Below are 25,529 nucleotides of genomic sequence, written 5' to 3' on the forward strand. Positions count from 1 at the left end.
CGGTTTGCTTTGTCTTAGAAGCAAGCTGACAAAACAGAGCATTCCGCAATTGCCGTGGAAAGTGACACAAGCTTCGTTTTCTTGCGTGCGCCAAAGGAAAGAGGAGGAGTGGAACCTCAGCCGGCATCACTGCGACTTGATTTGGACAGCGAGGCCGGGGGGTCATTCTGATTGCGCTACTTTCGACGACCTTCGGTGAGGAGAGAGTTTAGACCTACCATCAGCCCGACTCAAACTACTGGAAGAAGCAAGTGCGCAAGAACATTCGGAGAGGCTTCCATATGTCTTGTCGCTGTTCACCTTACTGTCCCTCGAACCATTCTTTTGCATGCGGACCTAACGTATGGCACTTCCTTATCGAAGTTATCATATCGATGCGACGACTTTCATCTCTTACGCCTTCTTCTCGCTCCTCATGTTGGTCCTGTACAATAATCCGTTTTTGGTAATAATTCTTTGACTTCCTAAAAGCTGTATCGTCGAATTCGTATTCGTCCCTAGTCGTTGTCGATAATCTGGGGGCCAAAGTCTATACACTCCGATACTGCAAGATTGAGAGGAAGCACCTAGTATTATACCAGGCCTTTCCCTCTGTGGTACTCGAAACTCCCTCCAACGACCCCTGAATGGGGCGAGACCGAGACCGAGAGCGAAGCTTGCAGCACTTGTGGATACCGCTAGGTAAGGACAGAACCTTAAAATACCAAACACAGCCAATATCTAATCGTTTCCCTTCGAGAAACGGCAATTGTCATTGAAGATGACTCGCTAGTGCGGTTTGGTCATCCCCAATACGTGTATGACCTGGGGCTGTGATACACGTATCGGTGCAAGATCTCCACCATGGAGAGAACCATTCATGATTAAACAGCTGCAAAAAAATGGATCGGATCTTCGGGGAACGACAAACGGAACCACAAAGTCCACAGGGCTGAAGGCTTGATTGACGTGCTGCCAATGCCGGTTGGCCGTTGGCGGCCCCTCTACCCCCTTGGTCCCCTTCTTCTCCGGTGATTCCAGACCATGTTAACCACTCTTTGTTCCCCTCCCCTCCCTTTCGCATTTCATCAATTCAACATCTATCCCACCCCTCGGACTCGCAAGAGAGAAAGAAGGCGTTCAAAGCGATCCAAACACACCTTCACAAGGCGTCCTACGCCATCATTGTTCGCCGCCCACACAATGGCGAAGCTCCCGAGCAGCCAGGTCCGTCGGGTCGACTCTGACAGCTCATCAATAAGTTGGTAAGTCAATATACGTCGTATCCAATACGCGCCCTCTCACCTATTGCTCTCTACCTGAAGGAAGTGGGAAGCGAGAGTGACAGGGCAGCCAAAACCAACAACCCAAATCTCGATAACCCCCATCCCGCATCATGCAGCAAACTAACGAAAATCCTTCCTGTGTCCAGGGGCCTGGACTACCTCCAAGAAGAGAAAATCGCGCCTCTCACCTGGATCGAGTCGCCTGTCTCCTCGGCCGACGAAGACACGGGCGAGATCCGCCTCTTTGTCCGGCACAATGCAAACACCATTGAGCTCTTCTCCGACCTTTTCTTTGTCGCCAACCTCGAGACGTTTACGCAGACGCACAGCATCACCGACTTGTCCAGTTTAGCCGCCTATCTTGGCTTCTTCGCCATCATCTGGTTCACCTGGTTCCAGATCACGTTGCACGATGTTCGGTTCTCCATCGACTCGGGATACGAGCGAATGTGCAAGATTCTGCAATTTTGCTTATTCGTCGGGTTCGCTCTCGTTGGGTCATCATTCAGTCCCGGTACGAAAGAGCACAACAATGCGGTATGTCTACTTTCAACCTTCGCTATATCTCGATCTTGACAACGGAGACGGAAGCCTCGGAAATCTTGATCCAGTACCCCAACTGACAACAATGCAATGCAGAACTTCCAACTCCTGTGTAACATCCTCTTCGCTACCCGCCTCCTCCTCGTAGCGCAGTACTCCGTCGCCCTCCACTTTGTCCGCAAGAAGACAAAGGCCTTGAACTGGCCGCTGTCTCTCACCATTGTCCTCTTCATCTTCTCCGGTGGGGCCTTCTACTCCATGACGCCGGCTTTTTCCCCCGAGTCCGGCAACGGCCTGGGCATCTACTACGTTTGGTACATCATCCTCGTGATCGAGGTCGCCATCACCCTCGGCCTGTCGTCCATCTGGAGGAACCTCAGCTTCAAGCACACCCACTTGACGGAGAGAATGGGTCTCTTCACCCTGGTCATCATTGGTGAAGGTGCCATCGGTGCCACAAAGGTCGTCGGCGTCTTGATGGGTGACACCGGTCTCCGGCTCGACGCCTGCCTCGTCGTCGGCTGCATCGTCTTCATTCTGGTATGTCACTCGTTCACACTACACTCCACCCGTAGATCAACTAACTCAACGTTCTAGATGTTCAACTGGATGCTCTACTTCGACAACCCCCCCGAATGCAAATTCGGCACCGTCCGCCAACAAATTTGGGCCGTCCTCCACTTCCCCTTCCACCTCGGTATGATCGGCGTCGTCGAAGGCTCCCAACAAATTGCCCTCGCCTGGCAAGTCCTCAGCTACTTCAGCGACTTCTTCTCCACCGTCCGCGACGCCTGCGTAAACGAGCACCAGGACGGCCAAGCCCTCACAACCTCCATCGCCACGGCCTTTGAGAAGCTCAACATGCCAAACAGCGCCGAGATCCGCAACCTCATTCCCTTCGTCTACCAAGAAATCTACAAAATCGGCAACACGACCGATATCTGCGCCCCGGCCAATATCACCGGCACTGATTCCCTCTTCGTGCCCCCAGGCTTCGAGCGCCTCACCAAGAGCGTCCTGGGCGTCCTGTTCGAGTCCTACAACGGCGTCAACTCGGACGGCGACGAGGACCCCGGCGAAATTGCCCACCCGGCCTACTCGACCGTCTACATCTACTACTGGTCCTCCTTCCTCTTCGTCGTCGCCTTCTTCGCCGTCTTCATTCTCATAACGCGCCACAAGGACCGTCCGCTCAACATCTTTGACAAGGCCGCCGTCGCGACACGCGGTGTAGCCGCCCTCTTCGCCGTCGGCATCGCCGCGGGCGCCGGGTCCGAGAAGTTCATCTTCGCCTACCTCAAGAGCGGCGCGACGCTGCCTACCGTGGCGGCTCTCCTCTTGGTGATTCTAGCCGTGGACCGCTTCACGAAGCATCTCAGCGCCAAGACCCTGCGGCGAAATTTGACCGAGGGTTCCGAGTTCTGGGAGAGGGGCTTGGCGGAAAGACAGCTTATAGAGTCGTCGTTGGCAGGGAAGTCCTGACCATGTGGCACTGCTACGGGTGAAGCTTTCTGGAGACTTGATTACGGCCTTTGCGCGAAGAAGAAACTTCTGACCGCCACTTATTTCATAAAACAGTTTGTACATCATAACGGCCGTCAGCGTGCGGGAAGAGGGGAAACGGGAAGGTAGAACGGGGTTCTGGTCACAACTTGACAAGTTTTCTTTGTATTAAAATCATGTCCGGGATTTAGGGACAGCGCAGGACATAGAGTCCACACGCTTCAAGGCGTTTTCAGGGCTGGCACCTGTCAATCTAATTGCTTTAATCACTCCCCTCGAGGAGCTCGAATTATACTTCTTTCTCATGTGGCCCGATTTCTGAGTTGATGAACATTGTCTCGCTGTCTGCCAGTTGTCTCAAACGGTATTTCCTCTCCTTGGGCCGGCTGATCCAACAAGCCCGGGTTTCCTCGATCGACGCCGAGAACAGCTGCCTTTCTTTCATCGCTCAGGTGATGCTCTGATACGAAGAGGTTCAGCACCAACGCTAGGCCCGAGAATGCGACATACTGCGCGCTCCTGTTAGCAAAGGACCGCAAGCGCAACGGCAATTTCTCGAGGCTATCGAGAATATGGGACGTCGCAATGTTCTGACTCTGAGAGCTCTCACTTACCATGATCCAAACTGTCTTCAGCGCTCTGAAGTAAGCTTGCCGCACAGGAACTTGCTGCTCAGCCGCAAGCAGAGCAATATCCTCAACATGAGCCGACGCATTCTCTCCATCAAACTGACCAGCTAGCTCGCCACCAATCATCTCAACCAAGTCCGGGTTCTCAGCTTTCATCTGGTTCTGGAAGACAACCCCACCAACTACCACAGAAATGGCCGTCGCAATAGACCTGAGAAACCCCATGGTAGCCACCACAGCAGCTGTATCACGCACCGTAGTCGCAGCCTGCGCCGCCAGCACCGGCGCCTCAATGTTCAACCCCACGCCGACGCCGGTGAGGATCTGGAACGTGAACAGCTTCGCCAAGTTCTTGTCGAATTCGAGGTTGATCAGTAAACCCGTACCGAGAATCAGCAGTACTTGCGCCGCGTACATGAGCATCCGGTACCGTCCCGTCCGTTGAATAAATACCCCAGCAAACGCCGCGGACAACGAGCAAGAGACGATTAGAGGCAGCATATACAACCCCGACGTCAACGCATTCGCGCCCAGCACGGCTTGGGAGTATAGCGGCAGGTAGTATGTAATACCGATGAAGACGTACGCGTTGAAGGCGAAGACGCTGTACGCTGCCGCTTTCGACCAGCTTGAGAGAAGTCTGAGGGGGAGAACGGGGTTGGCAGCGAATTTCCACTCGTTTACGAGGAATATGCCAATGACGACGGCGCCGAAGACGATGAGGCAGATCACGGTCGCGGAGGACCATGGATGTACGACGTCGCCGAAGTCGAGGGCGAGGAGAACCATGAGGGCTCCGCCCATGCAGAGAGCGCTTCCTGTCCAGTCTATGGCTTTGAGGCCTGCTAGCACTGGTGTGTTGGGTGAAGGGAGGTCTAGGAAGAAGATGAGGACTATGAAGACAACGCCACCCACTGGCACTTGAGTACGGTTAGTTTTCCGTTGGGTGTTCTACTTCATTTGGGGGCTGCTTACGATTGATCCAGAAACACCATCGCCAGCTAACAAGAGGAGTGGAAGAGTCAGTCGAAGTCAACACTTGGATCTTACCCGGGGAGAACTTACTTCAATCGCGTAGTAAACACACCCCCAAGCACCGGCCCAACCGCACTCCCAGCAGCCCAAATAACAGACGTAACAGCAAGATATAGCCCCCGATCCCTCAACGAGAACAAGTCGCAGATGATGGTATTCACCATCACCCCCATCCCCGACGCACCAACACCCTGCACCGCGCGGCCGGCAATCAGCGCATCCATATGCGGCGCGAGCGCGCACAGCAGGCTCCCCGCCAGGAATATGGTCAGCGCGAGCAGTATGATAGGTTTCCGGCCCCAGAGGTCGGCGACGGAGCCCCAGACGGGGGTGACGGCGGTGAAGCCGAGGATGAAGGCGGAGCCGACCCAGATATAACCGGCGACGGAGTCGAGGGAGGCGACGATGTTGGGTACGGCGGTGGTGACGATTGTCATGTCGAGGGCGGAGAGGGTTGCTGAGAGGCAGAGGGATGTCATTGTGAGGGTTATGCTGGTGCCTGAGAGTTTTGGGACGGCGGTGGTGGGGTTGGAGGGGAGAGGCGGGTCGGCGTCGGTGGCGTTACTGAGATACTCATCTTGAATGGATGGAGTGCGGATGGTAGAAATGGGCGGCTCCTGGAATTGCGGTGGTGAGAGGATTTGATGGTGATTCTCGTCGAGAGGGCCTCGTTGCAAGGGTGTTACGCTTCCGAACTTGCCGCTTCCCTCATCCACAGGGTAGACAACTGCAAGGCCCGAAGAGATGCTGGCCATGTTGACGCCGCTATAATCTAAGGATTGGTGCTATGAGAGAGGAAAAAACAAAGTCAGTCTCCTGTGGATGCTATGTTCTACGAGATGAATCAACGATTGCGTTTGTAAGTTCAAAGGAGTGGCGTGAGGATGTCAGATCAAGTCGGTGGCCGGAACATCAGCCCGACCGACGCAATTAGTCAGTAAGAATCCAATTGAGAAGCTTCAAAAAATGCGTAAAGGTGAGTAGGATGGCCCAAGACACTGTAATCCTTGGCGTAGGATGCTGACATTGTTGGGGAACACGAACGCTGGCGCGCTTTGGTTGGGGATTGCGTTCGGCCCTCCAATGTGTGCCTAATCTTCCTAGAAGCAGGGTGACATTTACTTCCAGATGATAGGTATTCACATTGTCAGTGCCTTGACACTCCCAAATAAAGGCCATGGACTGAATCTAAGTACGATTGTAATATGCCATCATGGCCAAGTTCATTTGCAAATTACAGACTGGGCAACCCAGACAACGGCGTGGACGCTTCATTCCAGATTGCCTCACGGAAGAAAACTCGTTTCTAGTGGGGTTAATCAATTGATCCTTCGTAGACAGTCGCCATAGAGCGCCTGAATTAATTCTTCATCAAAACAAACAGCCGAGACGGTCTCCGTTGTCCGACCCCTTGAGCCCCGACTTTTCCCCGCCCCGGCCGGCCGGATCTCGGCACAGCCCATCGGCCAATCATGCCGAAAACGGGCGGGGGCTCTATCCGGGCCTTGCCCGGATCTGACTGCTTGCAGGTTAGTCCAACATGAGGCACCTTAGTCCTGCATGTAAGGTGGTCGGTTCACTCGGACGCTATCTTTTAAGTGCTGCCTACGAGATTCAGATCATGTCACTACCTTGATAATATTGGATGCCTAGCGATGTGTGGTGTTTTGAAACTGCATTCAACTGAGTATTCATCCAATCTTTGGTCAACATCGTGATGGCACCGGGTCTCTGCCCAAGGCATCTACGAAACTTTACTCTGTCAGATCCTTTCGAGGTCCAACAGTCTCGCCGCTGAAGATAGCTGACCAGCCGGCGACCCGCCTACGCCTCGCATACCATCCCTGTACCAACGCAATCGCAAAAGTTGAAACCAACAAGTGGGTGATGCCCCGCCAAACCAGCAAAACCGCTGCCTAAACACCACAGACTCAAAAGATCACGATATCCCGCTCTTGGCATCAGGTTCCTACACCTCAGGCTTCACGCCACTCCCTCGCCATCAATTGCCAATCCAAACCTCCTCCAAATCTCAACTCATCACCACAATGGCCCCCTCCCCTCCCCGCAACCCCCCACAATCACCCCCTATCTTCACAACAACCCCATCCCAAATCCTCACCACAATCAACACCCTCATCTCAACCCACCGCGCAGCCCAAACCTCCATCCCATCAACAATCTCACCCCAGGACGCAACCTACGCAAACAGCCTCTTGCCCCTAGCTCACGCCGAAAACGCCCTCTACTCCAAATCCTCCCTCCTCCTCTTCCACAACGCAGTATCCCCAGACCAAGAAACCCGCTCCGCCTCCTCCCAAGCCCGGTCTCTCCTCCGCGACGCAGAGCTCGAAGCCGCCAACAACGAAGCGCTCTTCAAGCTCGTCGACACAGTCTACAACGACGCCGCCGAAACGCGCTACTTAAACCCGGAAGCGAGGAACTATCTCCACAAGAAACATGGCGAATTCGTCAAAAATGGTCTCCGGATCCCTGCTGGCTCGGAACGGGACCACTTCCGCGCAATCCGTGCCGAGATCGAGACATTGACGGCAGACTTCTCAAAGAACCTCGCAGAGGCAGATGTCTCGGTATGGTTCACCCCGCGGGAACTAGACGGCTTCCCGCCCGACGCCCTCGCACGCCTCGAAGAAGGGGACGACGAAAACCCCGAGACGGCAGGAAAACTACGGGTCAAGATCCCGCTCCACCTCTCCCACCTCCTCCGCACCGCCCACCGGCCCAACACACGCCGCCGCGCCCGGTTGGCCTACGACACCCGCTGCCACGAAAACATCACCATCTTCCGTCGCGTCGTCCTCCTCCGCCACGAAGCTGCCCGTCTGCTGGGGTACCCCGACCACGCGACCCTCAGTACGGTGGAGAAAATGGCCGGGTCCCCGGCTGGCGTCACCTCTTTCCTCTCCTCTCTACGCGAGAAGCTAGTCCAGGGCGGACAAGCGGAAAAGGAACGGTTGCTAAAGCTCAAGAGGCATGATGTCGAGGAGGAGAGGGGCGAGATTTATGATGGGAGGTTGTATACGTGGGACACGGCGTATTATACGAACCTGTTGATGAAGGAGTGGTATGCTGTTGATCAGGAGCGGATCGCAGAGTACTTCCCGCTCGAGCAGACCGTGGAGGGCATGCTGGGCATCTTTGAGAGGCTTTTTGGGATGGAGTTTTGCGAAGTTATTGGCGGGGAGGCGAGGGATGCCTTGTCAAGTACGGGGAAGGGGGAGGATATCGTCTGGCATGAGGATGTGCGACTATTCTCTGCGTGGGATTCTGCTGGTGAAGGGGGTGGGTTCCTGGGGTATCTCTACCTCGATCTCTATCATCGGAATGGGAAGTACGGGAACCCCGCGAACTTCAGTCTCGTACCCGTAAGTCCTCTCCTTTTCCCATCCCAGATACTCACCACCACATTCTCTTCTCTTTAGTTCTGACCAAGACTAACAATCTCCCAGGGCTTCACAAACCCAGATCAAACCCGCACATACCCCTCTACAGCCCTCCTCTGCTCCTTCCCGCCTCCTTCTTCCCCGTCCTTCCCAACCCTCCTCCGCCACGCCGACGTCGTAACCCTCTTCCACGAACTAGGCCACGCAATCCACGACCTCGTCTCCCGCACCTCCTTCGCGCGCTTCCATGGACCCATGGGCACCGTCGTCGACTTCGGCGAGGCGCCCTCCCAAATGCTCGAGAACTGGTGCTGGATCGCGGAGCAGCTGCGGAAGCTTGGGCGGCATTACTCGTATCTTTCTGAGGAGTGTCTGCGGGATTGGCGGGGGAAGCAGGTTGCCAGGGGCGTAGTAGGAGAAGCAGAGGAAGAAGGAGGAGAAGGACTACAACAGCCGCCGGAACGGATCCTAGAGTCCGTCGTCGAGGGCCTCGTTGCCGCGAAGCCCGTAGGTCAGGGACTTGGAACGCTACAGCAGCTTTTTATTAGTGTTTTCGATATGGCTGTGCATCAGTTGCCTGCGGCCACCATCACGCAAGAGGATCTAGCTGCTACCCCTGCTATGGAGGGAGAAGCCGCCGTGGACTTCACGACGCTCTGGAATAATCTCCGACGAGAAATTGTTCCCACAGACGATCCGCCTCTTCTGTCAGGCGACGACGCTAACTGGGGCCACGGATATACTAACATCGGACATCTGATGGACGAGTACGATGCCGGGTTTTACGGGTACTTTTTGTGAGTTTTGCACTATCCCTCTTTTACCTTTTCCTGGATCTTGATATACCCCCGTCAACAAAGACAAGTTCACTAACCGAACTTACGTTCGCGGCAAACAGCTCAAAAGTCTACGCCCAAGACATCTTCTCCACCATTTTCGAGGCGGACCCCATGAGCGCGGAAGCAGGGCGCAAGTATAGGTACGGCGTGCTGGAGAAGGGGGGCGGACAGCCCGAGATGACGACCTTGTTGGAGTTCCTCGGTCGCGAGGTGCAGATGAAACCATTCTATGAGGAACTGGGATGGTCGGCGTGAATTTTGCCCCATTTGCGTCCGGGGAAGCGATGGTTGCATCACATCGCGAACCTTGTAGGTCTTTGCCAGGATACCTAGGATACTACCTTATATACCAGCGACACGAGCCGCTTCGGACGGATTAGAATCACATATCAGGTCTAGAGATTTGTGTGATTACAGTGGGGGAAACAAACAATCGCCCTAGGAAGAAGCTAATCAATTGGAAACTAAGCTGCTGGCTGCCCGATACTCCGAACGTGTCACGGTGTTGGTGCCGAAGAACGAAGCACTTCAATAACCCAAAGACAGGATCGACCCAGAATTGCGACTCCTCAGAGTGCCTTGTCTGGACGGAACTCGCTGGTGACTGCAATTCCACTTTCGAGGGCTGTTTTCCTTTCTTGAACGATACACTAAACCGAAGATGCTCTCCCGGTATAGCCGGACGTTGTCCGGAGCCGGCGCGGGGCACCCCACCCTCGCCGAAGCGGTCCCGCGTCATCTTTGGCATCAGGGCACTATCGGACTTGATGCCATCTTCTTCACAAATCACGAAAACCACGTCAAATGGTGCCGATGGATCAACAGGATGAAGTGTCCCTACCAGGAATACATAGCAGCCATACGACTATGACTAACCATTCCACTCGTCCTCATTAGACAGCGTAGGTCCTAGTGACTGTGGTGTTGGAATATGCCGATGAATGCGAGCTTCACATCCGAACCCCCTCCGGATGTCGCGTCCAGTAAAATGGGTGGTATTGCACAGCGATGCTGCTTACCTGACTTTCCCCGCACCCAAGTCGCAATGGCGCGAGCCAAAGGATGTATGGCTTCAGCAATCGCCATATCACGTCGATTGACGCGATTGACTCTTGTGAGACCACCCTCGGTTGAGAAGCTATATTTAAGTAGGCTCAATGAAGCAGCCGCTATATACGATGGGTACAACAGTTGATGGAAGTAGTCGGACCGAGGACCCAGAAGCAAGGAAGAGAGAAGAAAAAGCAATCACTCACAATGTCTACAACCACCACAACTCAAGTTCAGGCCGAGACGCCACCCGGCAAGCTGACCTTGGCATACGACGACAAGATCCATGATCAGGTATGCCATCGATACATCACTCGATGCATATCAAAGCAACAAGATTGACGATGACAACAGTACAGATACGCCCAATACTTGCCGGTGTACGACGAAAAGACATCCTTTCCCCCGCTGCAGCCATTCGAGTTCAACGACCGCGGGCTCGTAGCAAACAAGGAGAAGCTGAATCTCCTTCCCAAAGACAACGAAGAGATCAAGGCGACGAAGCTGACGCCAGTCATTGGCACCGAGATCCGAGGCTTGCAACTATCTCAGCTGAATGACAGACAGAAAGACGAGCTTGCACTTCTCATCGCGGAGCGCGGCGTCGTGATATTCCGAGACCAAGACTTCAAGGACATCAGCATCGATGAGCAAAAGAAATTCGGGAAATACTTTGGTCCTCTCCATATCCACGTTCGTGACCCTCTGACTTTGCCATCTCGCTCGCGAGTTTACTGACAAGTTTCCAGCCCGTCGGCGCGCACGTCAAGGACCATCTCGAGCTGCACAACATCTACCTGGGCCCAGACAATGAGTACCGCAACCGAAGCAAGAGCAACAAGCTCTCGACCATCGGGTACCACTCAGACGTGTCATATGAACACCAGTCGCCGGGCGTTACGATCCTGACACTTCTCTCGGTGCCTGAGACGGGCGGCGATACAGCTTGGGTTTCTCAGACGGCGGCGTATGCGCGATTGTCGAGGCCGATACAATCCCTTCTCGAAGGGTTAAGGGCAGAACATAGCGGCTTTCCCCAAGCCGACAACGGTCGTCGAGACGGCAAATTTGTGCGGAGAGAGCCGGTCAAGTCGGAACATCCCATTGTTCGGATTCATCCGGTATGTACTGTCGCCACAACTTGTAGCTCGTGATCAAGTCCGTCCTGCTAACATCATTCGTGTCGCAGGCCACTGGCCAGAAAGCGCTGTTTATCAACCCAGGCTTCACAAAGAGAATTGTTGGCCTTCGAGATGAGGAATCAGATGCGCTGCTGAAACTCCTGTTCAAGGTTCGTGATACCACCATCCGGGGCTGGAAGCCATATTGACCAAAGAGAGATAGCATATCAATCACGGCCAGGACTTCCAGGTCCGCGTCAAGTGGGAAGAGGGAACTGTCGCTCTCTGGGATAACAGAGTCACGGCGCACACTGCCATCTCGGACTACAACGTCCACAACCCACAAGAAGGGCTGCGACACGGCTTTCGGATCACCACTTTGGCTGATAAGCCGACGGGGGTCAATGGCTTAGAGTCCACGTGGTAGGCCGTATAACAGCATTCGATCCGCTCAACCCAGATCACGTAACGCTTGGGTCTGCAATTTGGACGCGTCTGAAGGTGCCGATGTGCTGTGTCGGCAGCATTGAAATTTTGTCGGGGATCGTCGGGACTAGTCGGGACCGCAGGGAGAGCCTTGGGGGCTCAGGAGCTGAAACGGGAAGAATGATTGTTGCGGGAGGAGGCACGGCGGGCCCAGCGTTCCCGCGACCACTACCAAGGACGCCCCGGCAGTTCAGTGATAGAGTAACGCCTGGGAGGTTTACGGAGAAGCCGGAACCGTGCGCACCGTCGTGAGGTCGTGAGGTGCAATAATATATCCGTATAATAGGTGCGCATAGCCATGCAGAGAGATACCGCGGTGCGACCGAGAAAAGTGGACGGCGGCGATTATCAAGAAATGTATGTATGGCTGTAACAGTTGGATGGATCGTGATGGAGATGAACTGGTGCAACTGACAGGCGAGTGTTGGAGCACGCACGTGGCTGATCCGACAATCAGTCACTTAGGGCGAAGGGATCGTCCCCTGATTGTCGAGTTTTGATTCCTAATCGAGACCCAATCCTTTTTTCCTCTCGTATAGGCTGGAAAGCTGGTTGTTCTCTGGATAGAAGTGACGCGTGATAACAGTGGAGATTGGGCATCGTCGATATGTCGCGAGGTTAACAGTGCTGGGGAATATGGTCCGTGGTGGTTCTGGTAGTGCGTGACTGACGAAAATAACTGTGGAGACGAATAAGCCGAGGCACGATACTTTTTTTCTTAGGCATCACCGAACCCCATGGGAGCCTCATGACCTCCTCTTACGACTCCCCTTACGAGAACGGAGAGACCAAAGAATAGTCGAGACTTGGAAAGGTGTGCGGGGGGAAGACGGATCGCGATAGTGATGTGGTTGGCCGTTGTCGGCGGCGGCGTCGTGGCGGAGGCCGAAACAATGGGGACGGTGTGAGGTCCCTTTGATTCACATCTCGTTCCCCGGAAGGGGCCCCGAGTGATCCATTGAAGAGAGAAAAGAACACCTGAGATCTGGGAGCCCCGAGGGGAAGATGGCGTGGGTTGCGTGGTTCGGGTGGGTGGGATGGAGGATGGGGAGAATCGGCGTCGGCTCTCCCTCGGACGGCGACCGACAGACCGGTTAGACCTGTAGAATAGGGCAAGAGACTCTGAGTTTTCTGGAACTGGGGAAAGAAGAGAGAGACCGTGACACGCTGCGCACGCAGCAGAAAGGGCAAAAGAATGGAGATTTCGGGAGAATATTGGGGGCTTTGCTGGAGACTCTGGAGACGTCTGGAGGTTGAGGGGAGAAAAGGGCCGAAAGAGAGCAACGACGGCTCTGAAGAACGGAAAGCCGGAGGTGGGCCGTGAAGGTGTCGCGGCGATATCTTTTTCCAACATCTCTGGTTCTTTACATCTTTTTTTTTTCCCCTTCCGTGTGTTTTTCAAGAACGACGTCATCTAATGTTTGATATCGGCGGGGCTGAATTGAATTGAATAGAATACGTACTGGTTTTGATGAGGAAGGAAGTTGGGAGGATGTGAGGCAGGGGTTGGGGCTCCGAGGAAGTGCTGTGGTTCAATCAAGATTTCTTGGGCCCCGTTTGGCAGAGCTTGTTTGACTGTGTCTCTCATCATCCAAGACTTTACCGAGACTCGAGGAAGCGGCTCTCTTGCCCTTGGCTTTCATTTTGTGCCTTCACTTGGCAACTAGGTAATACGCAGTAAACCACTTCGGGTTCAAATTGCAAGGGAAAGAAGGGCCAAAGGGACCAAGTGCATTCGGCAAGAAGGTAGCGATCGGGACCTGCCTTGAGGAGTTGCTTGGGATGAGTGGCCCCTTGGCACGAGATCCGATCCACCCGGCCGGGAAGCAGCTTGGCGATGATTGGCAACGCAACTGCATTTCGTGTCGTCCCACTTGTCATCGTGCCTTCTCACTGGTGCGCAATTGGCAGTGACGTGGGCAGCAATTCCGGCAGCGCCTGCCGTCCCTCTGCCGCGGCACCATTCCGTCGTCTTTTCAGGGAAGGACTGAATTCATGTATCTTTCCACCAACAATGGCTCACCCGATACATTCCGTGTCATATCACGATGGCCTCATTTCAGCGCCCCTCTTTCTACTTGTGTACTTGGTACCTCAGTGGGATGAAAAGGAACTTAACGTATGGACAGAAGAGAAGAGTCACCTGTGTTGTGAATTGCTCACCTCACCACGACATCCCACCAAGCTCTATATGGAAGAAGTCTGTCGTTAACCATATGTTCATCCGCAGTTCATCAAAAAACAAAGTTGCTCACTTCTCAAATCCCAAGTCTGCAATCCGAATGTGCCGTGAAAGAATCTCCAGAGAATTCGACCACCTGCTCGTGTAGTGTACCCCGGCCCCGGTTCCTCCGGCACGCCCTGCATCTTACTTACCTTCTCTTAGTGTACCGGTACCGATACTTGTACAAAAAAGGCTTTCTTTGGTACCGCACACCAAGTTTATGCGCCAAAGATACTTTGCGTTGTAAAACGGCCTTGGGCGGATCCGGCATCTTTACATCATCTCACGCCCCCCCTGGTTTTCCCACAAAACGCACCACGTCCACCAACGTCATCCAGCCGTTGCTCAATCTCACGACTTTCTTCCACGCCGTGCCAGGGAACAATCGACAGACCATGTTATCCCCGGCCAACACTGTCACTGGTTTTCTTGGTCTGTTTCCACAATTCCTAAGAATCCCATGATTCTCATCCCCAGAGCCGCATTGGTAATCTGGTGTACGAATACACTACCACAGAAGTACTGGATCAGGCCTCCATAGTTCGCCCACGCATCCAATGACATCCACCAAATCTCCATATTCGTCCCCTCGGCCTCCTTCTCATCTCTGAAGGCTCTTCTCTCTGCCTGACACCAGAAAAGATGGGGAACGGGCCGATTCCTTCAACCTGGAGACCCCGGGCCCCGGACGGCAACACCTCGGTGGCATACGGTGGCACCGCCGTCCATCCCAAGTCATCGGGCACTCTGCAGTCTCTGGAGTCTGGTCTCCCTCGCACATTGACCGACTCCAAGGCCTCGGTCCTCTCTTGACGTCACGCCCCTAGCCCACTGAGACTGGACGCCCCCAACTCTGCCCACCTATTCATCAGCACAAGCGTACTGCGCTTGCGAGCGGCTCTCAATCCTCGTCTCGTCTGTCGATCGACGAAACAATCATATAATACTGCCCGCCATGTCCTCCCCAAACACAGCCCTCTCTGTCTCGGACGAACCATCACTGGTACAGATCTCCATCACCTTCACCCAACATCACTACCAACAACACCACACAAATCGTCGCCCAACATGGGGTTCTCGACGATTGAGTTCGACAAATACAACCCTGCCTCTGAGAAGGCAAGCGATGCTCGCCAGGACCTCGCCCACCTCGACTACTCCCCGCTGAAGCGCATCTCGGGGCGGTCATGGGCCATGGGTATTCTCATCTCCATGGGTGGCATGGTCTTCGGCTATGACACGGGTCAGATCTCCGGATTTCTGGAAATGCCCGACTTTCTCGACCGATTCGGCGAGCATAAGGCCGACGGCTCCATCAAGTTCAGCAACGTCCGCTCCGGTCTGATTGTCGGTCTCCTCTCCATCGGCACCCTCATCGGTGCCTTGTGCGCCGCCCCCATCGCCGACAAGTTTGGTCGCCGGTACTCCATCTCCTTCTGGTGCCTCATCACCTCCATCGGTTTCGTCATCCAGATTGCCGCCGAGAGAGCATGGGAACAGATAATGGTTGGCCGCTTGGTCGCTGGCTTCGGTGTTGGCGCTCTCAGTCTCATCGTTCCCATGTTCCAGGCCGAGACCGCACCGCCATGGATTCGTGGTGCCCTCGTTTGCGCCTACCAGCTTTTCATCACCCTCGGCATTTTCCTCGCCGCTTGCTTGTAAGTGCACACCCACCACATCACTGTTAAAGCAGATAACTAACAGCGATGTAGCAACTACGGCACTGTCACGCATCTCGAACACAGCTCGGGCTCCTGGCGGATCGTCATTGGTCTTGGTTGGCTCTGGACTATCATCCTCGGCGTTGGCATCCTTGCGTTCCCCGAAACTCCCCGTTATGACTACCGCATGGGCAACATTGAGCGTGCCAAAAACACCCTTTGCCGAGTCTACGGCGCTCCCGAGAACCACTATAGCATCCACATCCAACTCGAGGAGATTGAGAGCAAGCTCCGGGCTGAGTCGCAGATCAAGGGCAATGCTGTCCAGGAGTTCTCTGGCATGTTCAAGGCCCCTAAAATGGCCCAGCGTATTGCCTTGGGCTGTGGACTGCAAATGCTCCAGCAGCTCACTGGTGCCAACTACTTCTTTTACTACGGTAAGTCAAGCAACAATCAAACGTCTCTCAAAGTTATTGGTTCTAATTCGTCTCATTTCAGGAACCACTATCTTCTCCTCTGTGAACATCAACTCCTTCATTACGCAGATCATTTTGAACGCCATTAACTTTGGAACCACCTTCATTGGTCTCTACATTGTTGAACACTATGGTAGACGCAAGTCGCTTATGGTTGGCTCTGGCTGGATGTTTATCTGCTTCTTGATCTTTGCATCCGTTGGTCACTTCAGCCTGGATCGCGAGAACCCTCAAGCTACTGTCGGCCCCGGCATCGTGCTCATCGTTTTCGCCTCTCTCTTCATTCTGGGCTTCGCCACCACCTGGGGACCTATGGTAAGTCATGAAGCGTCCTCCCTTTTAATAAGTATTATCCAACCACAAACTAACCTATTCAAGATCTGGACCATCCAAGCCGAACTCTTCCCGTCGAGATACCGCGCCAAGGCCATGTCCCTCTCCACCGCCAGCAACTGGATCTGGAACTTCTTCATCGGCTTCTTCTCCCCCTTCATCACTGGTGCCATTGACTTCCGATACGGCTACGTCTTTGCCGGATGTAACCTGGTTGCTGGCTTCGTTGTCTACTTCTTCGTCATCGAGGGTCAGGGACGCACTTTGGAGGAAATTGACACCATGTACTTGGAGGGTGTCAAGCCGTGGAAGAGCACCCAATGGGTTCCTCCCTCTGCCGAGGAGATGCACCGCATCCGCCAAAAGGCCGGTACAGACCTTGATGCCAGCGCCAGCGATGGTGGCGTTCAGAGTGAGAAGGGAGAGGGCCTCCAGCCTAAGAGCGCCCTCAATGGAACCTCTCACCAGGAGAGAGTCTAATGCGGGGAGGGTTATGATTCCCAACCGACTCAATCATGCTACAGCTGCAGCATGGTTGGGGAAGTGAGGTACTCTCGGGTTTAATTTTTCATCTAATGAATTTGCGTGGCACGGCGTTGAGGCATTGGAAGCGGGCATACCGCACACATTATGAAATTTGATGCAATATACCAAAATGAATTCAATATACCTATCAAGAATACCTAAATTGCCCGTCTCATCTTTTGACGTGACTTTCAAGCTTCAAAGACAACGCCTTATCGCCAAGCATTCCAATTGCCCACCACTCGCTTTGGCTCGTTCACGCGGCAAAAAGAATCCGCTTTCAACGTCACCATGTCTCTACCATTCGAATCCTTCCGGACTGGACTCCTCCCCCGCGACGAATCCCACCTGCGGGGTCTGATGCACTTTCAACCAGTGCCCGTCATTGGAGCCAGCACACCAAACCACACGCGCACACTCACGCCCGACGAGATCCGACCGAACGGCCCTTTATCATTGATCGACAATGGAACATGCATGTACGCTGTAGGGGATGAATCATGGATTTGTCTCATAAACTAGGTACTCCAGTTCACCACCGCAATCTAATCTCCCTCGCACTCACCTCACCGTCGGGGACATCTCGGTGAGAGTTTCAACGCCGATTAGATCTCGCAGCGAGACTGTCTCGATCACGTCCGCAAAACCTACCGAAGATACACAAGCCACTCGCGACTCCAACGGCGGCGCAGTGCAGCATCGAGTTGAGTTAAAGGGTAGTCGCCAATCAAATCCTCCAATTCCAAAGAATCCAATTTAGAATTGCCTATTCGCAAAAAGAAGGAAGACCTCGGGGTTCAAAGGGGGGCCCGCGTCTATCCGCGGACTGAGAAACGCACACCGCTTTGTCGCCCCTCGATTCTCACTCACCGACACGGTCAATTACCACACAGTCGCGTATGACTCTTCATAAGCAATCGACAGGCCCATTTCAACAAGAATACCAAACAAACGCGCCGATTAATCCAACTTGAATTGAACGACCTACGGAAGGTCCCTTTCCAAGTACATTTGGTAAGTAAGTAATGTGGAAGAGAAAGCCAAAGAGCCAACCGGCTCCTCCTCCCCCTTCGGAAGACGGCCCAGGCTCCACACCCGCGTCCGCATCCGAAGCCATCGTACAACCAGGCTCCGCTTTCCTATCCGGACCCGACGCCTCGGCCCCTCCCTTGTCCTACGGTACCGATCCTTCCGACCCGGACCCCTCCGTCCTAGCCGGCATCGCCTCGGGCCTCAACCTCGCCCTCCCACCTGAAACCCACCCACCTCTCTCATCCTTCCCGACTCAAGACGCATGCCTAGCGCACCTTCGCCTCCTAACAGCCTTCAATCGCCTCAAGACGGAAACCGGGTACTGCGATGGCCTGTGGGATATTTGGGATGCGCGGGCCAGCACTACTACCACTAATTACATGAAACACACCGACACTCGCAATGGTGATGATAGCGGCAACAGCAGCGAAGAGCACAATCACAAGACCGAGAGAGCGCCAATAGATCCGGACACCGGAGTCGACCCTGAACTAGACCTGGATATCTTGATCAGACTCCGCGAAAAGAGGTGGGCAATCTACCTCGGCCGCGCAGTCGACCGCTACGCAGCATGGTGGCGAACCTTCACCCCGAACATGCTCCTCGAGAGCGACATGCTCGTCGCTGAACCCAAACCTGGCCAGCCGTTATCCTCGTCCGACGGCGAGGAGTCAGGCCAGGGCGAAACGGAGGGTAACGGTGAGACTGGAGATAGTAGACAGCACCGAACCCAGACTCGGGCCCGGTATGAAGGGTTCCCCGAGTCGAATCCAATGGTTTGGCGCGAAGAGATGCTGCTACCTCTAGATGTACTACTCGTCTGGCACGCGCACATGCTCAACCCAAGACTCTACCTCGAGGTCCGTAGCTCCCCCTTGTCGCCATCGCAATCATCGTCCAAATACTGACCATCACAAAGGACTGCCTCCGCTACGGACACAACTCCTTCTGGGCAGCAGGAATCCCCTGGTCCATCATCAACACCGCCGTTATCGGCCCAACTTTTGACTACGTCGTCTCGGACGCGTGCAAGGCACATTGGGAAGCAAACACGAATCTCGCCTGGCGCAACGAAGATGATCCAGACGCCAAAGATGTCCCATGCCCCGCGTGTTCTAAATTTGTTCCCATTCCGTGGACGACATGCGGACTGCCACCGGGCTATTCAGTTGCAAAGTGAGTTCCATCCTTTTAGCAGTCCGGGCCGAACGTCCCACTCTCTAGATTCAGTATCCCGCCAGCCATAAAGTCAAAGATTTAACAACACTTCCAAGACAACTCGATGTCGTAGGCCAAGGCCTCGCCGACGGGCGCCTAGCCCACGCATGCCCTTCATGCGGAATCAAAATTACCCACGAGTCTCTCCGTGCTGCAAAGTTTCGCGACGACATCCAGGCCTCGATACATTCCAATCACGCCATACCGGGAACAATCCTCGACCTCGATACAGGACTACCGAAACCTTTACAATACGGCTCAGATGATACGTCTGGGGAATGCCCAGACCGGCTCTTCCCCACGCGTCTCGCTCGTCGCGGGCTCTTTGCCCACATTCTCGAAATGTTCAAGCCCGGAAGCAAAATGCGGCCGAGCATGATGGCTGTGCGAGATGCCATGGAAGAGAACTTCACTGGTAAATTTGCAGATTCGAAGAACCTACGTGAAGTAATGAACTTTCCCGGCCACGAAGATGTGACAACCTTCCGTCCGAGTCTAGACGGAAAACGACAGACAAGGAAGATGATGTCGCGGTACTGGGAGAACTCGTCGCCTTTTTCTATTGACCTCGTAGGATGCGTGATGCGCCAAGCAACATTTACCGAAAAGATGTGCAAGGTAAGAGGGCTTCCTCTCTTCACATACTGAGCTGGCCAGTCGACTGACCTTAGCAGCTCAAATGGCTACACTTTCCTACAACGCGGGATATCGTGAGAAACCTTTTAGGAAAATACGCCCGCTTCTTCGAGATCATCGCTATTACCTCGCCCACGGAGGGCAAAGTTGCCGTCCCGACACTCGACGTCGACCTCGCGTGGCACACGCACCAGCTCTCTCCTCAGTCCTATTTCGTCTTCACACTTTCAAAGACGGGGACCTTTGTAGATCACAATGACAAAGTTGACGAGGATAGACTAAGCACAGCCTTTGAGTGGACAAGTAAAATGTACCAGGAGAGGTACGGCGAGATCTACTCGGAGTGCAAATGCTGGTACTGTGAAAGTGAGTATCCCTATCAGTACCACCACCGCAGAGCACCGTCACCTTGATCTCGCCAGCCCGAGCCAGAAGTCGTGATATCGCAAGTCCTCGCTGCTCGGCGCACTCCGATGGTGATAGCTCTAATGAAATTGGCCGTGATTACTGACTGCGGATGCGTTATCTGTAGCCGTCAGGGTGATGGCCTTGCCCACGACCAAGATGTTCGGAATAGGCAAGGAGGAAAAGCGTAAGGCATCTTGCAACCACTACACTTCCCCGCGCCCCCATGTGTGCCTGTGTTACTTTTAGAATCAGCCACACTTACTTCTCGAACCCCTGCTGAGCGTACATGTACCTTAGTTCTCGAAGCATGGCATGCAGCCTCCAAGACCAATAATGTGCCCATGCCGCCAGCCGCCGAGTCTGCGCATGTCTCGTCGCATCCGGCGGTGCACACCAACGAGACGACAGCGCAGCGAACAACGATACGTCCGTTGCGTTCTGAGTTCAGGAATAGACTAGAAGAAACGCATTCCAAGGCGCGCAAAAAGGCAAGCAAGACATTCAAGGCAGACTCTGTAAAGCGCATGGGACCTCGCGGTGAAGATAAGACGTCATTCTGGGGGAAAGATATCGCCGTGGACGGGCCTTGGGCATCGGCCTTGGCCGCCGTGACAACGAGTGCCATGTATCCCGCTGGGCCAGGCTTCGTCAACATGGGGCCCGGAGCTGTAGGCAGCTGTGCGACGGGAACGTGTGGAGGAGCTACTGGTTGCGGCTCCGAGCTGGTGGGCATGTGCTCGGCAGGGCGTGTCGGGGTGAGTGGTCCTTCTTCGTTTGGTCAAGCTTATTACGTTCTGCGGGATATCTCCCTCCCCTGCAATCTTCTTATCGCTGCCGAGGCTCGAAGTTGCTCTGAATCTTGACTGATATCCAAGTGACGGCGACAGAGTGCCTGGTTTGGCGGAAAGGCCGGATGTACAGGTATGGGCGAAGGCGGATTTGACTTCTGAGAGACAATCAAACTGTCAGGTTGTCGATAAGACACAGAAGCTAGGCGGGGGATAGTAGTCGGCCGAGATATTCTCCATGATAATGAGTGGCGTGTGTGTGAAGTTGCAACTCGGTGCCGCTTAAGCTTATTCAGATGCAAGGTCCGATCGGAGGTCGGGATGTGGGCTCTTTTGCGTCTTGCCATGCTGGGGAGGTCCGCCTCGCACGAGTAATGGGATTCTGGGAAAGCCAGCCTATGGGGACGGGCAACGCTACTTCGAGGTATGGCGGGAAACTATGTTTAATGGCCAAGCAGCGAATCCGAGCCCATGTTGTACACCGCTTTGGGATGACGATCGCTATCAGCGCTTGCGCAGGCCTGCTTGGCTGTCGTAAATGTAGTCCAACCAGCGGTCGAGATGGCTTCTCCAGGTTTGCGGCGTTGCGGTGTCGAGTGGTGATCCGGATCTACCCTCCCGCCGACCTGCCTCTATTCGTCTGGCGTGAGACATTAGGCTTCGTTATTTGTGTGCTGCACGTCTGCGAGCCCGCAGCCCGTGGGTTGCCTCGTTTTGATTCTCGAGACCCTGAGAGGTTGCTATCACGACCGTCACCTCCCAAGGGCAGGCTTCCTCGTGAAGTCTTGACCACGCATCATCGGCAGCTGGCCCCCAAACAGGAAGGTTCGTGAAAGACCCCGTGCGCTATTGTTGAAGGAGCCGGGACATGGAGGGGTTGACGTGCAGCGGACAGCACCAAGATGGAAGACAGATTGACAGAACGACCAGGATTTGGCAGACAAGCCATGTCGCTTTTCGCAGGTGATTGACAGGGACCGATAAGATAACGTGCCGGTGCCGGGAGACGTGAGTGGCTGGTTCTCGACTCTCGTGAGCTTGGCGTTAAGGTTGGGAAGCTTGGGACGGACCAGGCTTAAGGTTGACGAGAGAGCGGGAGCCGTAGCGCGCCGTGCATCGGCACTCAAAGACCGGGAAGTTGACCAAATGTTTAGATTACCCCGCCAATAACACGAGAGATAAAGGCACACGGAGCTGTCAGCTCGCCCACGGAACCCTGTGGTCCCCCCTGCGAAAGCCCTATGAGACGGTCGCTTTGGGTCGTACTGTGGCCGGACAAAGTGCCCCTTTTCAGAACAGCGCGCCGTTTCATCGACTCAATGCCGCATCGTCGGCGGGTTCCTGGAGGGTCGGGCTGGAGATTAAGACATCAGGTAGACAATCGTGGGGTCGGACGGCGTGGTGACTGGCTCGACGGAGCTGCAAACGACATGAAGGTGGGGTTCGACGTTGTACAAGCGAGGGAAACGCAGACTTGGGAACTCTCGCGACCCGCCGATGAGGGAGTCCTTTTGACGACAAACGAGATACACCGCAAGGACGTCGACGGAGGATATAAGTCACGGCAGATCTCCCGCTCTCGGTTTGTCGTTTCTGCTTCATCGTCAGTGCCAAGCCACCCGTTCACCACATCACTCCAGCCTCCATCCCAGTCCTGTCTTCTCACCCGGTCTCATCTATCCACCCTTTCGCTACCGTCACCATGAAGGTCACTGCTGCTTTGTTCATGATCGCCGGCGCGGCCGTCGCCTCTCCCGTCCCGGCCCCGAACCCCGTCGCCGAGCCCCTGCCGATGCCCACTCCCGTAAGTCCGGATTCTTTGTGGCTGCCTGTTGCCGAAGCCGTTTCTGACATTTTGCATACAGCCTGGCATCCCCACCGCCGCCTCGGCCAAGACCCAGCTTGCTGCTCTGACTGTTGCCGCCTGGACCAACACCGGCACCTACGACCGTGACCTGTTCCCCACCTGGGACACCATCTCGGGCACCTGCAACACCCGCGAGACTGTGCTCCAGCGTGATGGCACCAACGTCGTTGTCAACTCTGCCTGCTCCGCGACCAGCGGTACCTGGAAGAGCCCTTACGACGGTGCCACCTGGACCGCCGCTAGCGATGTCGATATTGACCACATGGTCCCCTTGAAGAACGCTTGGATCGTAAGTCTGCTCTGTGCGCAATGTTAGAATTAAAGGTGCATGCTAACATGGGACGACAGTCTGGTGCCGCATCGTGGACCACTGCTAAGCGTGAGTCGTTTGCCAACGATCTCACCCGCCCCCAGCTGTGGGCTGTCACGGACGAGGTCAACCAGTCCAAGAGCGACAAGAGCCCCGACTCGTGGAAGCCCCCTCTGACCAGCTTCTACTGCACCTACGCCCGCTCCTGGGTTGCGGTCAAGAGCTACTGGGCCCTCACCGTCACCTCTGCCGAGAAGACTGCCCTCACCTCCATGCTCAACACCTGCTAAGCGGAGCAAGTTTCGGATGATGTTGACGAGAGCGATTGGGTTTCTTTAGCGTGTCGTGTCCAAGTGTCTCTGCTTCGGATCTGATGATCGTCAGCGATTAGGGCACGATTGGGTGTTTTGTCTATACAATTTTCACTTCTTACCATTCCAAATTTTCTTCCCAAGGGAACCACATTGATTCGAGACCGTCGGGAGGACGTGGATACACAAAGACACAGAGGATGTGCTGGTGGATGGTTGAGGGACAGGTTCGCTTGGCGCCAATTATGAGACGACTTATGATGGATTGATGCAGATTGATGCAAGGGGCGACGGGACAAGTCCATTGTTGCAGATTGTGTTTTCTCAGGCCGTGCAAAGGGGGGCAAAAGATGCAGTCTGCTCCATGTTAGTTTGTCTTTAGTCCCGCTAGGACGGAGCTCCCAAAAGAAATGCAAAAAGCAGATTAAACACAATGAATAAGGATGGACCGGAGAAGCCAAGTGAAGCATCTTTGGGGACTTTGATGCAATGGGTCATTGTTCTACTCACTTGACGCCTGTAGCATATGCGCAAGGAAAAAATGTTGCAACTCGAACGGACGCATCCTATTCCTGAGATACGAGACGGCCAACCATCTTGGCGCCTCGGCTGGTGTAGATGGGCCACGATCCCCTGAGATCTAGGTCTGGGCACGATGCTATGTGGCTGCTTGCAACTGTGGCTAAGGTAGTCGACTGGAAATTAAAGTGGCCTCGCTTGCTTGCGCCCAAGATTGCCGAGACTGTGTCTGTGTGCGTGGGTCAAGATGATCTTCAGACTTCATGTCGGTTTAAGCGTAAGACATTGTTGACGGGGAAAAGATGTTGACGGGGAAAAGATGTTGACCGAGGGCTGGGAATGGGACATTGCAAATGTTGTAGGGGGTGATGGACGTCTGCAGTCGAGTGGCAACGGCGTCATGGACGCGCCGCTGGCAGGTCGATATTGTCAGGAGACGAACCGGTGATGTGGTTTGCGAGGAATGAAGAGGTTGGGAGACTTTAGAGTTGAGCTAGAGAGGAAACAACATGACGAGGGATGTTTGGGACGGAAACGGCGCCAATCTGACGATTCAAACACGAGAGATGGGCAGGAACCCAGCTGGATGCAGAGGGTTTGGCGTGGCAGCAACGGCGCGACCGGACACGAGCTGAACGGCAAGAATGCGGTACGTACTCCGTATCCGTCTCGACTTTGGGCAAGTGAGACTGACTGAGGGAGGGAGGTGCAGGTGCAGAAATGGGAAGAGGGAGGAAGCTGAGGTAATCGATGTAAAAGTCCCCGCTTGCGGCAGCCACTGAGGGTCCCTGAAGCCAAACCAGCTGGCTGGAGAGAAGACGAGGGTGCACATCACTGCATGTATCTCTTCACCTGTCTTTTGCGGCCAAGGGACTTGGACCCTGCATTAGCTCATCACTAGGAAGGTCCCCAGCCTCCCATCTGTTGCACTCCTTCCCGCTAAATAGCCAATAGGTGAAGAAGGTGCGCCTGGCAAGCGCGGATTCGTTCAAGCGAAAGGGAAGGCGCCCAGAAATAAAAGCAGACTAAGCAGCGATTCTTCGTGTCATCTCACGCTTACTGGCCCTAATGCAGCAGCAAAGAGACACAGCCTCTCTCGTCTCTGTCTTGGTGTGTAAAGTACCGTACCGTAATACTGAGGCCCGGTGGTCTTACTCTCAATGACTGAGGTGGGAATGTCTCTCTCCTCGGTGCCCGGCCTCACCGTTGCCGCCTGCTTTCATCTCTGCTCGTGATCATCCTCGCCCACTTACACCCCACACCAGGGTACTTTGTACATTCGTGATTCACTTTCTTCACTTTCGGTCGCCCAGAATCCGCCAGCCTCCAGTTTACTGTTTCCTGAG

The 25,529-nt window shown here is 54.5% G+C and overlaps 8 protein-coding genes across 8 annotated transcripts; 6 read left to right on the forward strand and 2 right to left on the reverse strand.

Moving 5' to 3' along the window:
* Window positions 1-1,079: 1,079 nt before the first annotated feature.
* On the forward strand, window positions 1,080-3,290 carry BDZ83DRAFT_732176 (uncharacterized protein; the record flags this gene model as incomplete). The annotated part of the gene is made up of 4 exons (XM_060512888.1): window positions 1,080-1,244; window positions 1,412-1,802; window positions 1,905-2,348; window positions 2,406-3,290. Exons 1-4 carry the CDS (start codon window positions 1,183-1,185, stop codon window positions 3,288-3,290), a joined length of 1,782 nt encoding a protein of 593 aa, XP_060363131.1. The 5' UTR covers window positions 1,080-1,182.
* Window positions 3,291-3,451: 161 nt separating this feature from the next.
* On the reverse strand, window positions 3,452-5,817 carry BDZ83DRAFT_405682 (putative MFS transporter). Its single transcript, XM_060502870.1, has 4 exons — window positions 5,006-5,817; window positions 4,916-4,941; window positions 3,926-4,854; window positions 3,452-3,820 (listed from the first exon to the last, which is right to left on the reverse strand). The coding sequence occupies exons 1-4, from the start codon at window positions 5,728-5,730 to the stop codon at window positions 3,614-3,616; spliced, it is 1,887 nt and encodes a 628-aa protein (XP_060363132.1). The 5' UTR covers window positions 5,731-5,817; the 3' UTR covers window positions 3,452-3,613.
* A 744-nt stretch (window positions 5,818-6,561) lies between these two features.
* On the forward strand, window positions 6,562-9,682 carry BDZ83DRAFT_627316 (metallopeptidase MepB). Its single transcript, XM_060508625.1, has 3 exons — window positions 6,562-8,361; window positions 8,446-9,176; window positions 9,278-9,682. The coding sequence occupies exons 1-3, from the start codon at window positions 7,024-7,026 to the stop codon at window positions 9,471-9,473; spliced, it is 2,265 nt and encodes a 754-aa protein (XP_060363133.1). The 5' UTR covers window positions 6,562-7,023; the 3' UTR covers window positions 9,474-9,682.
* Window positions 9,683-10,396: 714 nt separating this feature from the next.
* BDZ83DRAFT_720953 (TfdA family taurine catabolism dioxygenase TauD) lies at window positions 10,397-11,816 on the forward strand (the record flags this gene model as incomplete). The annotated part of the gene is made up of 6 exons (XM_060512327.1): window positions 10,397-10,418; window positions 10,501-10,562; window positions 10,623-10,961; window positions 11,018-11,389; window positions 11,458-11,559; window positions 11,613-11,816. 6 exons carry the CDS (start codon window positions 10,397-10,399, stop codon window positions 11,814-11,816), a joined length of 1,101 nt encoding a protein of 366 aa, XP_060363134.1.
* Window positions 11,817-12,360: 544 nt separating this feature from the next.
* Window positions 12,361-13,382, reverse strand: BDZ83DRAFT_405706 (uncharacterized protein). The gene has a single exon (XM_060502871.1). The coding sequence runs from the start codon at window positions 13,287-13,289 to the stop codon at window positions 12,594-12,596; it is 696 nt and encodes a 231-aa protein (XP_060363135.1). The 5' UTR covers window positions 13,290-13,382; the 3' UTR covers window positions 12,361-12,593.
* A 1,642-nt stretch (window positions 13,383-15,024) lies between these two features.
* Window positions 15,025-17,267, forward strand: BDZ83DRAFT_405771 (uncharacterized protein). The gene is made up of 3 exons (XM_060502872.1): window positions 15,025-15,757; window positions 15,812-16,197; window positions 16,259-17,267. The coding sequence occupies exons 1-3, from the start codon at window positions 15,168-15,170 to the stop codon at window positions 17,047-17,049; spliced, it is 1,767 nt and encodes a 588-aa protein (XP_060363136.1). The 5' UTR covers window positions 15,025-15,167; the 3' UTR covers window positions 17,050-17,267.
* Window positions 17,268-17,632: 365 nt separating this feature from the next.
* BDZ83DRAFT_702914 (uncharacterized protein) lies at window positions 17,633-21,338 on the forward strand (the record flags this gene model as incomplete). The annotated part of the gene is made up of 9 exons (XM_060511471.1): window positions 17,633-18,531; window positions 18,622-18,746; window positions 18,861-18,986; window positions 19,046-19,302; window positions 19,401-19,962; window positions 20,016-20,346; window positions 20,513-20,572; window positions 20,686-21,143; window positions 21,276-21,338. Exons 1-9 carry the CDS (start codon window positions 18,120-18,122, stop codon window positions 21,336-21,338), a joined length of 2,394 nt encoding a protein of 797 aa, XP_060363137.1. The 5' UTR covers window positions 17,633-18,119.
* Window positions 21,339-22,878: 1,540 nt separating this feature from the next.
* Window positions 22,879-23,643, forward strand: BDZ83DRAFT_581581 (uncharacterized protein; the record flags this gene model as incomplete). Its single annotated transcript, XM_060505471.1, has 3 exons — window positions 22,879-22,980; window positions 23,042-23,332; window positions 23,392-23,643. 3 exons carry the CDS (start codon window positions 22,879-22,881, stop codon window positions 23,641-23,643), a joined length of 645 nt encoding a protein of 214 aa, XP_060363138.1.
* Between the last annotated feature and the right edge of the window lie 1,886 nt (window positions 23,644-25,529).

The sequence above is a fragment of the Colletotrichum acutatum genome (assembly GCF_030867785.1).
Source record: "Colletotrichum acutatum strain CBS 112980 chromosome Unknown BDZ83scaffold_70, whole genome shotgun sequence".
NCBI lineage: Eukaryota > Fungi > Ascomycota > Sordariomycetes > Glomerellales > Glomerellaceae > Colletotrichum > Colletotrichum acutatum.

Bases quoted from the DNA above. Each gene is read 5' to 3' on its own strand.
- BDZ83DRAFT_405682 (XM_060502870.1), bottom strand. From the start codon at position 5,730: ATGGCCAGCATCTCTTCGGGCCTTGCAGTTGTCTACCCTGTGGATGAG. The intron at 4,942-5,005 runs GTAAGTTCTCCC...TCCTCTTGTTAG, and splicing joins GTGTTTACTACGCGATTGAA to CTGGCGATGGTGTTTCTGGA. The intron at 4,855-4,915 runs GTAAGCAGCCCC...CTCAAGTGCCAG, and splicing joins ATGGTGTTTCTGGATCAATC to TGGGTGGCGTTGTCTTCATA.
- BDZ83DRAFT_627316 (XM_060508625.1), top strand. From the start codon at position 7,024: ATGGCCCCCTCCCCTCCCCGCAACCCCCCACAATCACCCCCTATCTTC. The intron at 8,362-8,445 runs GTAAGTCCTCTC...ACAATCTCCCAG, and splicing joins CGAACTTCAGTCTCGTACCC to GGCTTCACAAACCCAGATCA. The intron at 9,177-9,277 runs GTGAGTTTTGCA...CGCGGCAAACAG, and splicing joins GGGTTTTACGGGTACTTTTT to CTCAAAAGTCTACGCCCAAG.
- BDZ83DRAFT_405706 (XM_060502871.1), bottom strand. From the start codon at position 13,289: ATGACGTCGTTCTTGAAAAACACACGGAAGGGGAAAAAAAAAAGATGT.
- BDZ83DRAFT_405771 (XM_060502872.1), top strand. From the start codon at position 15,168: ATGGGGTTCTCGACGATTGAGTTCGACAAATACAACCCTGCCTCTGAG. The intron at 15,758-15,811 runs GTAAGTGCACAC...ACAGCGATGTAG, and splicing joins ATTTTCCTCGCCGCTTGCTT to CAACTACGGCACTGTCACGC. The intron at 16,198-16,258 runs GTAAGTCAAGCA...GTCTCATTTCAG, and splicing joins CAACTACTTCTTTTACTACG to GAACCACTATCTTCTCCTCT.